At 46.9% G+C, this 16,701-nt stretch overlaps 1 protein-coding gene across 1 annotated transcript in view; it reads left to right on the top strand.

Moving 5' to 3' along the window:
- The first annotated feature begins 14,434 nt into the window (after nucleotides 1–14,434).
- PMAIP1 (phorbol-12-myristate-13-acetate-induced protein 1) overlaps nucleotides 14,435–16,701 on the top strand; it is a 3,245-nt gene continuing 978 nt past the window's right edge. Inside the window, exon 1 of the mRNA XM_032872304.1 lies at nucleotides 14,435–14,586. Within this exon, the coding sequence (XP_032728195.1) occupies nucleotides 14,529–14,586 (58 nt within the window). The 5' untranslated portion in view covers nucleotides 14,435–14,528. The remainder of the gene's footprint in view (nucleotides 14,587–16,701) is intronic.

Raw genomic sequence — 16,701 nt, 5'->3', positions numbered from 1 at the left:
GCCCATTTATATGTCTTAGGATCCAAAGAAATACAAAATCAGTTAAGGAATGGCAGGGTGGGAATTGCAGAACCCATGGGTAGGAGAGTATGTTATCAGGTCGCCATGGGCAATGGGACCTACAAGTGATGAAATCCAAGTTCTAGACCATAAATAAGGCTCAGAATGTTTTATCAGGGAGGCTGATGAGAACCCAGGGAGCATTTCAACCCCCAGAATTACATGGAAGATAACTCCTCCATTTGTTTAGTGTAAAAAATAGTTTCCTTTTATTTATTATTTTTGAGGATCTTATTTACTCATTTGGAAGAGAGAGAGAGAGAGTGAGCAGCACGAGCAGGGGTAGAGGGGGTAGTGAGGAGGGAGAAGCAGACTCCCTGCTGAGCCGGAAGCCGACTATGTGGGGCTCCATCCCAGGACCCGGAGATCATGATCTGAATCAAAGACAGATGCTTAACCATCTGAGCCACCAAGGCTCCTCAAGATAGTTTCCTTTTAAAGTAAATATCTTTCAACCTGGAGAAGAATTTGAATTAGGTATGGAAATGTTTAAGAGAATCAAATCTTTCTTTGGGGAGAGATGGTGCGTGTTTAGTACTCTATGTACATTCATGTTTAAGGACATAACAATGTGTACTGGGGCACCTGGCCGGCTCAGCTGGTGGAGTGTGCAGCTCTTATTCATGGGGTCATGAGTTTGAGCCCCATATTGGGCATAGAGATTATTTAAATTAAAAAAAAAAAAGGAGTGCCTGGCTGGCTCAGCTGGTAGACATGCGACTCTTGATCTCAGGGTTGTGAGTTCAAGTCCTACATAGGGTGTAGAGATTACCTAAAAATAAAAAGAAGAAAAAAGAAAATATGATGGATACTGATTTTTGACCTATATGCTATTCTATGTAGTTAGTGTTTAAGAAACTTGGGCCTAGGGGCGCCTGGGTGGCTCAGTGGGTTAAAGCCTCTGCCTTCAGCTCAGGTCATGATCTCAGGGTCCTGGGATCGAGCCACACATCGGGCTCTCTGCTCAGCCGGGAGCCTGTTCCCCCCGCCCCCCATACCCCACCTGCCTCCCTGCCTACTTGTGATCTCTGTCAAATAAACAAATAAAATATATATATATATATATATATATATATTTATATATATATATAAAAGAAAAAAGAAACTTGGGCCTAGCTATAAATGGGAATTACAAGGCCAGTTCCTCCCCACAGGACTCCTGCTCCTCAGACGCTCTAAAAGTCCTTTCCCCATCTCCACCCACCTCCTCAGGTAAAAAAGTAATCTCAACAGTACACCGTTAACTTCTTCAAGATACAGGCAAGACCGCAGGCCGTGACAATACAATGGTGGTCATTTTAAAGGTCCACTGATGCAAGGAGCCAGCTCCAAGAAGCCCTCACATGGCCCCCCCACCCCCCACCCCATTGTTTCCTCACAGAGGTAACTCATCTCCTTTACTTATTACTTATTCCTCATCTACTTATTACTTAAACATCTCATTTACTTATTTACTTATTTTACAAAAGCTCTTCAAGCATTTAAAATGTATCCAATTTCTGTTTCTCCCATTCATGGCTTTTGTTAGGATGGGGATCAAGTCACGCTTCCTGCTCATAGTCTCCCACAAAAATGACAAAAGTAAACAAAACCACAATCGTTTTACAAACCCAGCAAATAAGAAAAGGATGAGAAAATAGAGTGTTTACACATGCCAACAAGTGTCAGAGGTTTGGTGGTATTTTTTTAAGTGACTCAATGCGTGCAAATTATAATGCCTTTTCTTATTTCCAGGTCTGTACATGCCCGACTTCTCATGTTACGGGCACATAAACACCACATAGATTCTCCTAGAATGCACGGTGCTAGTTAAAAAAAAAAAAAAAAAAAAAACCAGCAAATGAGAAGCGACCACAAGTTCTCGAACTCTGACGATATAAGAATCACCTGGAAAGGTTAAAATGCAGATTCTAACTCTGGAGGTCTAAGGTGGAGGCAGAGATTCTGCGTTTCTAGCTCTCGGGAGCTGCGAATGTTCTTTGTCCCCTCATCTCACACAAGCAGCCAGGATGACAGCGGTGAGTTAGAACTGTCTAGAACTGGAGAGTTTAGTTTTGCTCGGGAGGCAAAAACTCCCAAGGCACGCTGAGAAGGGTAAGTTCGTTGTGTACAAAGCATTATCCTTTCTTAGAAAACCTTGAGGGAGCAGTGCATTTTTTTCAAAAGCCACAGAGACACTGATGGGTCTGATGGGTCTCTCGTCTATCTGAATTTCACACCTCCCCCCCTCTTCCTTGCATCTCTATTATGCAGTGTATTAATAGTGACTGCACTGGAAATGGCCCAGCTCTCTTAAAATTCGGGACCTGTGAAAAAAAGAAAACAGTTCTACTGCTGGAGGTGGGAGCCAGCAAATTTTGGTTTCATGGCCATTTATTTCAATAAACTCGGGTCATAAACCTTTAGGGCAGGGAGGCTCCGTTTTGAGGCTGAGATGAAAGCAAGTGCCGGCTGAAGAAACAATGACAAAGTCATTCACCCGTCACTGGGGTCCTGGGGAGTATGGATGCAGGTGCCCAGCAAGGCCTGACAGCAACATCCCTCGGGGTTAATTCTGACCCAGGCATCAAAGAAGTCCACCTCGAAGCCCGGCTGCCAGGAGGAAAATGATAGCCAAAGGAAAAAACAAGGGTGGGGCCCTGTGAAGAGACAAAATGTACCCTCACTTTCATCAGAGGCTCCAATCAGCTGAGCAGATTACGTTCAGAGCCCTTGGCCACAGCTCTGGAGGGCCCAGATTAGAGAGGGCATGTGTGTGCGTGTGTTTCTGTGTGCGCGTGTGTGACAGGATAGTGATAGGAAGGGAAGTCCCCACTGTTACAGATTTTATACCAGCTGGATCAAAACAGCCCAAGAGGAGACCGTGAACAGAGCCACTCTGGGCAAGTTCCACTTTTTTGTTGCTCTAGGCAATATTATTATTATCAAGGGCCTCCTCTCTTCTTCTGAGTCAAACTTTGCTCCCCGCTTGCCCCGGCACTCATTCTCCTAGTAGGATACTTTCAGTTTCAGAAAGACAGTAAGCTTACTGAGGGCTTGGCAAGAGAGTATGGGTACCTCAAATGAAAAACACATGCCTGCCCGCTGGCTGGAACAGCACACTTGGGAACAGAAAGTCGAAATTCTGAGGTTTCTAGAGACGGGACCTCACAGGTAACAAAGGACTGCCCAGGGGCCCCTGCCTTCCTGGAACGCAGAAGGGCAGGAATGGTTTTCAAAATCCCAGCGCTTTTTGAAGTCTGAGTTGAAATAAGGAAGCAGAAGGGAAGAAGAGGAAATGGAGGAAAGCTGGAACGATCAGGGCTTCTGACTCACAGGGCGCCGACTTTCAAGTTGACCTGGGCTCTGTGCGGAAAATGATCTCTTGCCCAACAATCAGTTGTACTGTCTTCACCTATCATGCTTCCTGATAGCCTAAAAATAGAGACCAATGTGGAACCTTATCTTTGTAAAATGCAACCCTATCTGGAAATAGTAACAAGCCATCAGCCCCGCACATGCTGTTGTGAATTAGTTGAATTTCGAGCTGGGAGTTAGAATGGAGAAAATTATAGAGCAAGGAACCACACCTTCATTGGACACTTGTGGACTTGGTCATAACAAAGCATGCTTCTTGTTCAAGAGCACAGAAGGCAAAAGGCAGGGTCAGAGTATAGTCACTGCTCCTGGTCTATGTCATCAGACAATTCGTGTCTCCCTGGCACAAGTTAAGATCGATTTTATTTTATTTTATTTATCTTATTTTCTTTTAAAGATTTAAATTTATTCATTTGACACAGAGAGAGAAAGAGAGCATAAGCAGGGGGAGCGGCAGGCAGAGGGAGAGGGAGAAGGAGGCTCCTCAATGAGAAGGGAGTGCGACACGGGGCCCGATCCCTGGACCCCATGCCTGAGCCAAAGGCAGACAATTAACCAACTGGGCCACCCAGGTACCCCTAAGATCAATTTTTATTTAAAATAGTCATCTGTTGAGCATCTCTGTGCCAGGCGTAGGAAGAAGAGCCGGAGACACAGTAGACATGGCCTTCAGCCCATGGAGCTCGTGGTCTAGTTCAGGAGACTGATAAATGAATACCGTATCAAGTACCACCACCCAAGAAACAAAGAAGCTACAATTCCAGATACGTTATGAGGAAAGAGAGCAAAGAGTGGAGATCAAGAGGGATCAAGAAGGAGAACTATTTCCGCTCAGGTGCAGAGAGGGTCTCAGTGGCATTTCAGCTGGGATCTGGAGGACAGGAGAGTCAGCCTTGATAGAGTGTAGGGCAAGTACAAGTACATGCAAAGGCTTTGAGGAAAAAGAGCTTCCTGTGATAGAGGAACTGAGAAAAGGACAAGATGTTGGAATGTGATTTCAAAGATCTGGGTTCAAACCATGACTCCACTACCTGCCAGCTTTGTGCCCTCCACACATGTTAGCCCTGGGATGTTGAGGTCTAAGACACAGTGATTAGACCTGTTGTCTTCACCTTGATGGCCACTGAGATTAGAATTCACTGATCCCACGTTCCACTCAATTCCTACCTGGGATATTTATCGCTGGGTTTCCATGCCATACAGACCAGTTGCCATTTCTGAGGAATATAAAATTGTCTTTTACTGTCCTACTGACTTTCTTTTTTTAAAGATTTTATTTATTTATTGGAAAGAGAGAGAGAGTGTGTGTGTGTGAGTGTGTGAGTCAGCAGAAGAAGGGAGTGGAAGGGGAAAGAACGTTAGACTTTACACTGAGCGCGGACCCAGATGCAAGGGTTGATCTCACCACCATGAAATCACTTTCACAACCTTGAAATCATGACCTGAGCTGAAACCAAGAGTTAGACACTTAACCGACTGAACCACCCAGGCCCCCCTTTACATACATTTCTACTTGGTGTACACCTAGGAGGAATATTGGTCCGCATTCATTTGAACTTTATTTCCATATATACAGTGAAAACTAGGTGTTTCTCATTCCCCTGTCTGCCAATCAGTCATTCTTCCTCTAAGAATCCCAGTTACTAGTTTCTTGTGAAATCACTTTTTTTTTCTTTTCTTGGAAATGCCATGTACAGTCAATGGTACCATTACAGCTTTATAATTACCTCGTGAAGGACTGAACTGCTGTCCTCATAAAGCCCATATACGTATCACTCTACAGTATATACCGTATTTTTTTTTCAAATATTTTATTTTTAAGTAGTTTCTTCACCCAGCATAGGGCTCCAACTCACGACCCCGAGATCAAGCGTCAGAGGTTCAACTGGGGGCGCCAGCCAGGCTCCTCCGGTTTATGTCATATTTTTACATCTAGTATCTCACTTATTGAATCTTCCCCCAAATTTATGAGGTGGCACAGGGTCACGACTAACAAGTTAACTGCCTGGGCCCCAGAGAAGCCGGTCCTTTGCCTACAGAGACGCTGTAGGATTTCTGACTCAAAAACCGGGCACCGTTTTTGCATCAAGGATCAAAGTTAGTATCTGACAGCAGCGATGGGCAAACTGACAGATCCTGCATCCGGGGCTTCTCTGCGGTCTGAGGCCCCAGACTGCCCAGAGCTCGGTGCCTGGGTTAGGCTCCCTTTGCACCCCCTCGGGGAGTCTCCCAGCTGCAGGGAGCAGGGAGACTCCCGCTGTGCACTCCGGACAAACAAAGGGTTCAAACCTCCAGATAAATCTGGATATTTGGTCTTGCATATTTCCTTGCACACGGAGAGACAGCTGAAGAACCAACAAACAAACCAGTCTAAGCCAACCGCAAGTCACCTGCTCCTGCACTGGCGAACCCACCCCGGTCCCCGCCCGGGGGGGCGGTGGCTAGACTCTAAGACTCAGAAAGTGATTCATTTCCTCTTTTTCTTTTAGTTTCCTTTCTCTGCTGTCACCTTGTTCCTTTCTCTGAAGTACTCAGCAAAGTGGTCCTGTTGATAATCCTTGAATTCTGCACAGCATTTGGCCTGTCATGCTTACACTCTTGAGTTTTGCCGGACGGAGCCTGCCTGTGCGCTTGGGATGCGGAGGGCACCCGTTGTCAACTATGCTCTGGGGACTTTCGAGTGGGATGGCTGCCACTTTCTTGCCCTGCCCTCCTCGTTCTGGGAAGGGTGGTGGGGAGAGGCAGCTAGGGAAGGAATCTTCCCCAGGGAACACCCACCGGTGGTAGCTGATTTGCCTGTGTTAGTCCTTTTCATTCTCCAAAAAAGCCCTGTTTGGGAGGCACCATTGTCAGTCTCCTTCCCAAACTAGGAATCCTTGGCTCAGAAGTGAAGCAATTTGCTTGAGTATCAAGGAAACAGTGCAGCTGGAATACAGACACAATGGGGAAAAAAGGTAGACGAGAACTAGATACAAAATTCCCCCACTAACCTAACTTGTATGTATGTATTTAATTCTTTGAGAGTTGGATCCTTGTTCCAGGTACTTACTGTTGTCAGAGAAAATACAGACAGGGACTCCTGGGTGGTTCACTCAGTTAAGTGTCTGCCTTTGGCTTAGGTCATGATCCCAGGATCGTGGGATCGAGTCCCACATTGGGCTCCTTGCTGGGCCGGGAGCCTGTTTCTCCCTCTGCTTGCTTGAGCTCTCATGCTCTCTCTTTCCCTCTCTCTCTGACAAATAAATAAATACAATCTTAGGAAAAAAGAAAAAGAAAATACACATAGACCCAGCAGGAGTTGACAGCCAGGTGCTGACGTCCGCAGCACGGTGCTGACTGCCCCACAGAGGGAAAAACAGAGCTCGGGTGGGTGCAGACAGTTGGTGGTGGGTCCGTCGCTGACCATCATGCCCCCTGTCCAGTGTCATGGGACAGGCTCCCACTGCATGTCACTTGCTCTGGGCAGGACCCACATTCAAACTGCCAAGTAGGTTTCTACTGAATGCCAGAGGCTTTGGCTATATCGTAATAAAATCGCAAAATCCCAAGTTGAACCATTGTAAGTGGAGATTCAGAAAGCTGATTATTTTAGCATGTCAATTACCACCCAAGTCTGACAGATTTAAAAATCCTTTGGGGGTTTCCATGAAGATGAGGATGAGGTAAGACTGGCTGAGGATAACAAAAGCAGCTAAAAGAGGATGGGGAGGGGGGAAAGGTAGCAATGAGGGGAAAAGGGGGCTTCTGCCCTCAAGCAGTATCAGCTTAATTTTAGGGGAGCCATAAAACCATCTGTGACACATTATACCAATAAGCCAGAGAAATTTTTTTAATGGCCCGTGAAAATATTCACCCATGACTTCAAGTATTTTTTATGTATTCAGTTTTTACATGGAACCTTCTGCAGTTTGTTTTAATGCAAATAATGAGCTCGGGATTGGGCATTAATTTGTTTCCTGGAGGGGCGCCTGGGTGGCTCAGTGGGTTAGAGCCTCTGCCTTCAGCTCAGGTCATGATCTCAGGGTCCTGGGATCGAGCCCCACATAGGTCTCCCTGTTCCACAGGGAGTCTGCTTCCCGAAGCCGCCTCTCCCTCCCAACCCCCGCCTACTTGTGATCTGTCTGTCAAATAAATAAATAAATAAAATCTTTAAAAAAATGTTTCCTGGATGTATAGGAAATCATCCTAGAATGTTTCATGGAATAATCAACCTCGTTTCCACTGAAACGAAATAGCATCGCCAGGTACTTTAGGCTCATGTGTTGCAGGGCCTTTATCTTCAACTGTCTGCTCTGCTCAACTCTTTGTCTTCATTATTTGGTCTTTCCGTTTGCTTTCTAATATTTTAACAAATGGAAGGGCTAGTTCTCTCCAACTTCTTATATTCCTGAAGAAATCTCCACGGGGTTTCAGCTGGAATTGTATGGCTTTCACAGTGATTGGTCAGGGTCTCCTCATCCAGAAATAAATCTTCCATCTTTCAGGAAACAACCAAGATTCTTCATTTAGATTTTGCAAATGTCTTGAAAGAGCGTATTTATAATTTTTTTGCGTTATAAATGGATGCAATTTTTTTAAAGTAATCTCTACACCCAGCGTGGGACTTGAACTCTCAACCCTGAGATCAAGAGTGGCCTGCTCTACTGACTGAGCCAGCCAGGCGCCCTGTAAATGGGTGGTATTTTTTAAGCACTATAGTTTCAAAGTGATTATTACTGGAGTATAAGAACATTTTCTAAGAACACTGATGTGTTATCTGACCTGACATCTTTTATGATCTCTCATGGTTCTTTCTCACCTGTTTCTCCTGCTAGGAACACCAGAGGTCTGAGGCTCCTGGTTTCACTCTCTTTCTCTCTGTCTCTCCCGCATTCTCCATCTATCCTCTCTGCCACACTGATAGCTGGGGGTGGGGGTGGGGTTCTCCAGAGCACTGCCCCCCTCCCTTGTCCTATCTGGGAATAAAAACAGACTCTCTCTCAAGTTTTTCCCTTCAGCTCTGGCAGGTGGCTTTTTCCTATGTTATTTGACTCCAGGGATGACTGGAGACTCCCCCAAATTTTTAAGCAGAGCAGGGCTCTTGTTTTTTAAAAATAAAAATCTGATTCTTTCTGGGAGGAATGTGGACAGGCGAATTAGTGTTAGAGAAAGTCATGCTGGCTGCCCTGTGAGGAGAGGCAGGTGTGTGTGTTTGGGGGGCTGCTGGGAAGCCTCTGCAGGGGCCAGTGGAGAGAAGCAAACAGCGGACAGTGAGCCAACAGGTATTCAGGATTATTTCGTACAGACTGGCTGTGAACGGGCGGAAGAGGGAGGGATGAGGCCGAGTTCTGAGTCTTCTGCCTGGACGCCTGGAGGGGCGTTGGCGGATGGACCAGGATGGCACTGGGTGTGGCCAGGAGAATGAGTAGATTAAGAGAATGATTAGTAGAAATTAGGAGAATGAGTAGATGCTCCAAAGGGTCCCAGGTTCACATTTGAACCACACAAATTTGAAATTTGAGAACATGTAAGAGGATGTGGGGTGATTTGCACTGGGGCTTGAAATGTGGGTGCTCTTGGGACAGAATCTGAGAGTGGGCTGTGAGAGCACATGAGCCTGGGTAGGAGGAGAGAGAGGGGGGCCGGCGAGCAGTCAGCGGCCTCTGCCTGGAGGAGGAAGAGCAAAGGCCAGGAGAAGGAAAAGGAAAGCAGAAGGTTTTTGATTCGACAGTGTGAGCTCTTAGGGGCTGGTCATTATCATCTTGCTGAGCATGTCAACTTTTAAATCTGGAGGTTTACTGTTAAAGAGAAATACTTTTATAGGCACCAAAAAAAAAAAAAAAAAGGCAGATTTTAAATGCCTAGCACCTGTGATCTCTTCTGCTTACTGTCAACCTTTCTCATCAACCAATAACCGTAACAAACTAGGTGTAGAGTACAAAGTTTTGGGTTACAGTGGTCACTAACTTACGTATTAGCACTTTGAATTCAGGCACACGATGTAATCTTTGGCTTTGGTTTTCTCATCTGTGTATGGAAGTGAAAACCTAGCCCACAGAATTGTTTTAAAGTGGGAGGTCCTTCTCAACATGTCCCTTAATGGCCATGCATTCATTCAATGAGTATTTGTTGAGTGTCTGCTATGTGCCCAGCAACATAGGTCTAGGCGCTGGGAACAGTAGAGAACAAACCATGTAAGTCTGAGCTCATGTGAAGTTTGAGTTCAAAAGCAGAACCCAACAATTAGCAAGTCAGACAACTAAATAAAATACATTTCCTGGAAGACAGTCAGATGGAGGGTAGGGATGGGCAGTTTTAGACAGGATAGTCAGGGAGGGCCTTTCCAAGAAAATAGTATTTGTTCTGAGACCTGAATGGCCAGGAGTATTAGTCAGGGAAAGAGCAGGAGAAAGAGCACGGTTAGCAGAGTCCAGGCTGAGGGCAAAGGCTCAGAAGCAGGGAGGAAGGAAGGAGGCTGTAGGAGGTGGAGATCAGATGCATGGGTGTCCCCCCAACATTCCCACACCTCACAGGTCCTCTATGCCGGGGACACCCAGTCCAAGTGTGGGTGCTGTTGGCAGATTAGATTAGGCACCAATGAAGGTAATCAACAACTCAGCCTACATTCCAAGTCTCTGTGCCAGAGAGAGACTGTGCCTTTCGCTCAAGCCAGCAATTACCCACACCGCTGGGTAACGACTCTGCTCGCTTGTTGGTAACACTCAAAGCTTCTGGACACTCCGAACATCTTCTAATTTCTAGCTCCCCTCATCTGACTAATTGTGGCATGTTTTGCCCCTTCTGCCTCATGTGGTTCATGATTACTATCGCAATTACCAAGCATTTCAGCTCTCCTTCCCCATTCCACCACGCAAATGCTATGGGTCAAATTGTATATGTATGATTATTACCGGTTTTTTCCTTTTTTTCCTAAGCCTGTTTATTCTGAGGTCCAGGCTTCTTTTGTCTCCTGAGGATAATGAACAGGTCTTTTTTTTTTTTTTCTTTTCCCTTTCCCTACATCAATTTTTTAAATTGTGAAATATAACACTCATCCAGAAAAGCATATCATGTACAAATTATTTTCACATAACTATCTCGTAAAAATATTTCCATGTGTTGTATAATTTCATAATACATTATAATCCATTTTAATTACTTGCTGTTAATTCAGATATATTTTATTTCTTTAACTAGACTGTAAACTACTTGAGGTCAGGTATCATTTCTTAGGTGGCTTTCCACCCAACATGGGGCTCCGCCCTACAACCCCAAGATAAGAGTTCCACGCTCCGTCCCCTGAACCAGCCAGGTGCCCTACCCTCCTATTGCTTTAAACCACTGTTTGTGGTACTCTGTTGTGGCAGCCTTAGGAAACTAATATAGGAGAAAATTTTATATATGCTGAAAAATACCAAGTCATGCTCTAATAGAATGCGGTCCTACCCTAGTCAGGAAATGTGGGCATTTTAGGAAGACAGGGCTGAGACAGTGACTGTCCTTGCTGACCCTACCATATTGTATGAGAATGACCATACTATGTATCTTCACGAGTCACACCATCTCCACTCTCAGCTCAGCTAATCTAGTCATGCTGCAGCCAGAGTGAACTTTCTAGAATCTGATCCTATCACCCACCTGCTTAAAATCCTCTGTGGTTCCCCTTTGCCCCCCAAAGCATACACAAACTCCTCAGGTGCCTCTCCACTCACCTCTCACCACTTCCTCCTCACCTTGCCTGCCCCTCAGTCTCTGCCTGGAACATCTTTCCTTTGGCCTCATTGCTTGGCCAATCCTGTTTTTCCTTGGTGTCTATGTAAGTGGCCTTTCCCGCTTCACTGCCCGCCCAGGCTGTCCCATAGTCCTACATAATTTCCCTGGGACAGGAAATCTCTGCCTGTTTACATCTCCGCCCGTGTAGTTGGCCATATCACCCTCCAGCCTTGCTGTACAAGGTGAGGTCTGAGAAACCGACGCTTGGGCATCACCAGAGTTTAAGACGCAGAACCTCAAACCCAGCTAGGTCTTCACAATCTGATGTGCATTCTAACAAGATACTCGAGTAATTCTTTTTTTTTTTTTTTCCCCCTAAGTGATTCTTAACACACATTGAATTTGAGAGTTGGGTGTCTTCCACATCATCTCTGTGGGGGCAGGGAGCACTGTGTCCCCAGAACCCAGCAGAGCAGCTGTTTAAACGGAGATTTCGCTGATTTAATGCCTGAGTCTGATTTCCTGTTAACAAGCCTGTCTTACAGGAAAACAAAACAAAACAAAACAAAAAAAGTCTCCTTTTAACGGAATAAACAGACTCATGTCTCCAGCCTATGTATTTTGTCACAGTTCCCCTTACACGTCTCTCATATTCTTTGTTTTCCTGTCAAATCCTATTTTCCGCACGAAATATGTGAATGACTGTTCTATTACTAATCATGTTTTCTGTTCTGTTTTGGGTTTTATTAGTAATTTTTTAAAAAACACATAATGACAACACAGGCATTGTCAGATTTGTACCGTTATTTTTAAACTTGGCCCATGAAAACTCATACCTGGTAATAGTTTTAAAAATTGTCCTCCCCAGTTCTTTTTCCCTCCTCTCCCCTTCCCTTTCCTCATCCCTGCCCTTCTCTCTCCCTTCCTTCCTTCCTTAACAGATAACAGGATTCTAATGCTTCATGATAAATCTTGTTGTTGTGAGTCCTAGCCGTCAAAATCCTGATACATTTATATTTCTCACAAGTTCTCAGTAAATGATAACGTCACTTTTCCAGAGAAGTATACAGGTAAGAGAGCCTTTACACACTCAACTTCAAATTCCCTTAACAGAATGTTAAATCTGAGAATTTACGCACCATCTCAAACCCAAATTTTTATTTTATTTTTTTCAAACCCAAAATTTTAAACGGGGCTCCATAAATCGCTGATTTGACCCACCTCTGATGACGCCTCCCCAACTTCCCCCCTCCCTTCTCCTTCCAGCAGGTTGAATTTGCAATTCGCTAAAAGGAACCACTCGCCTAAGGTTTGTAGCTAGTACGGGTCCCGTGGCTAACAACCTTTTATAATGATAATGTTAGAGGGCAGGATAGGCACACCCTTTGTAGGTAAACAACAGTAGGATTGCTTTTCTTTTGTTGAATGTGTCAGAAGTTTAGTAATTTATCCAGTCAGAAAATTAATGGTGTCCCTTATTAAGTCAGTCAAAATTGGGGGGCGTCTGAGTGGCTCAGCTGTTCCGCATCTGCCCTCGGCCCAGGTCATGAATTTGGGTTCCTGGGATGAGCCCTGGGTTGGGCTCCCTGCTCAGCCGGGAGTCTGCTTCTCCCTCTCTCTCTGCCCCTCCCCTCCTGCTCCTGTTCTCCCTCAAATAAATAAATAAAATAAACTAGGTTGTTTAAATTCAGGAGTAGTTTCGTTCCTGGATTATAGCCTCCTCTAGACTTCTGCAGGACCAAGCCATAAATAAATTCTTGCAGGTTTGTGTTGATTGAAGGATTTCAGGTAAATAAACAAGCTCAAACGCCTACTGGGGGCACAGAATGTAAACGAGAAAAGCGACAGCAGGGGGCGTGGCCGCCGGGAGCTCCCGCCCCAGGGCGGCGGGGCCGAGGCTGCCACCAGGGTTCTAGCGCGCTCCGGCCTTTTGCAAAACGGACCCCGGGTTTTCAGAGCTTCCCCGTTTACAAAGGACGCCAGAGATCGGAGCTTTGAAAGTCATCTCTCAATTTTTAAATGTTGGTAACCAATTCAAATTTTCCCACACATTTTCCAAATCAGTACCATGAGCCAAACAGAACACTCCGGGGAACCACGCAGTTCTCAGTAGCCCATGTGCAACCTCTTCGTTGAATAGCGCGGATGATGAACATTCATTTTCCCCCAAAACTGTTATTACTGGGAACGCCGAGGTGGGTTAGAGCTCCTGCTCCGCAGGGGGCCTGACTAGGTTCAGATCCTGGCACCGCTCTCTGCCAACAGGCGCTCCAGATTTCCCCTGATGTTAAACAAGTTTTCACCTGTAAACTGGCCTTTCTGGGTAAGAATGGCAGCTTCGCAGCATCGTTCTGAGGACAGAATGCGAAAATACCCGCTCGGGCCCTTCTCACTTAGCGGCTCTCAATACCTATAACCCAATCCCAATTACTACTCCTCTTTCCAATAATGGCATTGTTCAGGGACCCGCCAAACATCGTGTAGGTAGCCTCATATACCTCATTTCTCCTTCCACGACAGCATCTGAAAGTGTCCCATATGATGACTTACTCTTCTCACGTTACTAAGCAGCATCCCAATGAGTTAATGTCGACCTCTCCAGAGGGAATACGCTCCACCAGCCCAACCTGGGGCGGGGGACTAAGCCCTCTGCCCACCTCCCCCACCCCCCTTCCAGATCAAACCCGTGTGTACTTGCTCTCCCCAGGGTTTTAGTCTGGTACGTTAGTCCCTTTGCCTCTGGCATCCTCTCTACTGCTGGGAACGTTTTCTTCATCTCACTTCCCCGCAACCACCCGTGCCCTCCGAGCTCGAGCTCCCCCTTTCGGATCTGGTTCCGGGGTCGGCTTCGTCAGAGTCTCTAATTGCCCGTTTACGATAAGGACCGGGCGCCCGGCCTCCCCAAGCCGCCGCCTTCTCGCTACAACTTTCCCCTCCCGCGACTTCCCGGCTCCGCCACAGCTGCGGCCGACGCCACTTGCGGCGGGGGCGCGCTCTCCGCCGGGACCCCCTCCGCGCGGGCCCCGCTCGCGAAGGGAGTCACGGCGAAGCAGGGCCGGGTCTCCACGGCGAAGCAGGGCCGGGTCTCGACGCCGATCGCCGCCACGGCCGCGGAGCGCTAACGAGTCCGGGCAGATCCCCACTGCGGCGGCCCTCGGGGGCGGGGACATGGGCGGGCGCACAGTCAAGTTTCGCTACGTCACGGTTCCCGGGACAGTCCCTTTATAAAAGTCGAGCGCGGGCGCGAGAATCGTCCGGACCCGAGGCCCGAGGGCGGTCGTCGTTTCGCTCCGGTCGTGCGCGCTGCTCCGGCCCGTCAGCGATCCGCGCGCTGCTCGCCTCCTGCTGCCCCAAGGGGGATCGGATTGGACTGAGGTCCCCGGGGTTTTACCGCACAGCTCCGGTGGCTGCCTGTGGAGATGCCTGGGAAGAAGGCGCGTAAGAGCGCGCAGCCGAGCCCAGCGCGGGCCCCGGCAGGTAGGGAGCCGCTGGGGTCCGCGGAGATCCTGACCGGGGCCGGGGCGGGGGCCGGGGCGGGGGCCGGGGCGAGGGTCAAGGTCTCGGTCCCGGTCCCGGCGGGGTCCTCCTGGTAGCTTGCGGCCTCCGGGCCCGGCGGGTCTGCGCCCTTGTACATGCTTTGGGGGCGCCTCCGGGAAGTTCTTCAGAGTTTTTACCCGGGATGGTGGAGACTGCCAGGAGGAAACGCGATATGGGATGCACATTGGGATTTTAGCGGAGGCACAAAGCCTTGTTTTCGCCTCGCTTGCCTTCCAGCCCCACTTTCTCTGCCCCGGGGCCACGGGGAGAAAAAGTGCAAGTGCAGTCGCGAGGAGAAAGTCCTGGTCGCGGCAGGTGGGGACAGGAGAGGCTCCTCTGGAAGCGGCCTGGCGACCAGCCCTCTTCCTCCGGAGTCGGGGACCATGGAGGGCCCCGCTCTGAGTGTTGCCAATCTCGGGCCCCCAGCACAAACAAAGCGGCCCGTTACGCTTCGGTCTATGGGGGCTCTGCCACCGAGGGCTGATGGAGCGTTACGGAGGCCCCGCGAGGACCACTGGAGGTCTTAGAAAAATTGTGCTGTCTTGAGTGGTAACATTTTAACAGTCGTTACGAGTTGTGGAGATGGATAGGAGAACAGCAGATGGCCTCTAGTGGTTTTTCATCCATCCATTTTTTCCTCCTCCCTCCATAAAGCCTCATCGAATAAGTTTTTAGACCCGCCCTCTCCCTTATAAATCTTAACAAACAGGGCAGCCATCCGCTAAGGGGGTGTAGCGAAGGCGGCCTTCAGCTTCTGAGCTCGAAATTCGTCATACTGCTATTGCATCAGACGCTGATGGCCCCCTTTTAACTTACTTTCGATTTACAGAAACTGTGAGGCTTGCAAAGGAAGTGGGATGGCCAACCTGCCTAAGTGGGCACCGGGGTGCTCCCTCTGGCTCGCCCTGGGGAGGCCAAAAAGTTTGACCCACCTTTTGTGATGTTCAAGAAATCTCTGGTTTCCAGAAGGCCTAACCTGAGCATAACTTTCTGCCATTTTCCACTTCATTCCTAATAATACAAGACAGCAGAAAGGGCCCTCTTAAACTCGATTGGACAGTAATATATCTTTTTATTGAGATACAAGTTGACCTAGGACATTGTATTAGCCTTGATTGATGTATGTATCAAAGGATGATTCGGTTTATGGATATATTGTGAAATAGCACTAGTTAACATCCCTCACCACACATAGTTCTAAATTTTTTTTTAAATTACTGCTTTTATAGAAGTGTAACAAAGATGAAGGAAACAACTAGCAGCTAGTTTCTGCCCCCTCTTTTGGGGAAAGAGATCATTTTTTTCCCCCTTAAAATCCCTTTGTAATCCTTTCTCAAATTAATACTCATTTAATTACAATATGTCGCTTCTAAAAAGTAGTAAACTTGTGAATTAAAGATATTTTTGCTTCACTCAAAAAGGCAGTGGATTTGCACAAATTGGGTTTGTAAGAAGAATTTGATTTACAGTGTAATGTAAATTTATAAGTTACTTTAGAGAATGTGGTCTTATTTTTGCAAGATTTTATGAGCCTTAGAAGAAATTCAAAGAGTTTTTTGGTGAGGTTAAGAATACATTTAGAGGGGCGTCTAGGTGGCTCAGTTGGGTAAGCATCTGCCTTCAGCTCAGGTCATGATCCCTGGGTTCTGGGCCACATATCAGGCTCCCTGCTTGGCGGAGAGCCTGCTTTTCCCTCTCTCTCCCCTACACCCCCTGCTTGTGCTCTCTCTGTCAAATAAAATCTTTTAAAAAGGAGGGGAAAATACGTTTAGATTTGTCTATTGAAGGTATAATACGAGGTGTGAATTACTGCCATTTAAAAAACAGATACTACTAAAAACAACATACAAGAGTGTAGGATTTGACTTCTGTTCCCCCAACCAACCCTCAGTGAGTGAGAAGAGGATGACATCACCTGAAGCTGGCCAAGGCTCCCTAACTCTGTGGTGTATGACGGAAATTTCCCTGTTGAAAGGCAGCATTTGCCTCATTCAGTGTGCTTTAAAAATATATATATATATATATATATATATATATATATATATATATATATAT

This window comes from Lontra canadensis, unplaced genomic scaffold, assembly GCF_010015895.1.
Source record: "Lontra canadensis isolate GAN:19392208 unplaced genomic scaffold, GSC_riverotter_1.0 scaffold44, whole genome shotgun sequence".
Lineage (NCBI taxonomy): Eukaryota > Metazoa > Chordata > Mammalia > Carnivora > Mustelidae > Lontra > Lontra canadensis.
The sequence above is the reverse complement of the archived record's forward strand: the minus strand, read 5'-3'. Positions and strand labels throughout refer to the sequence as shown.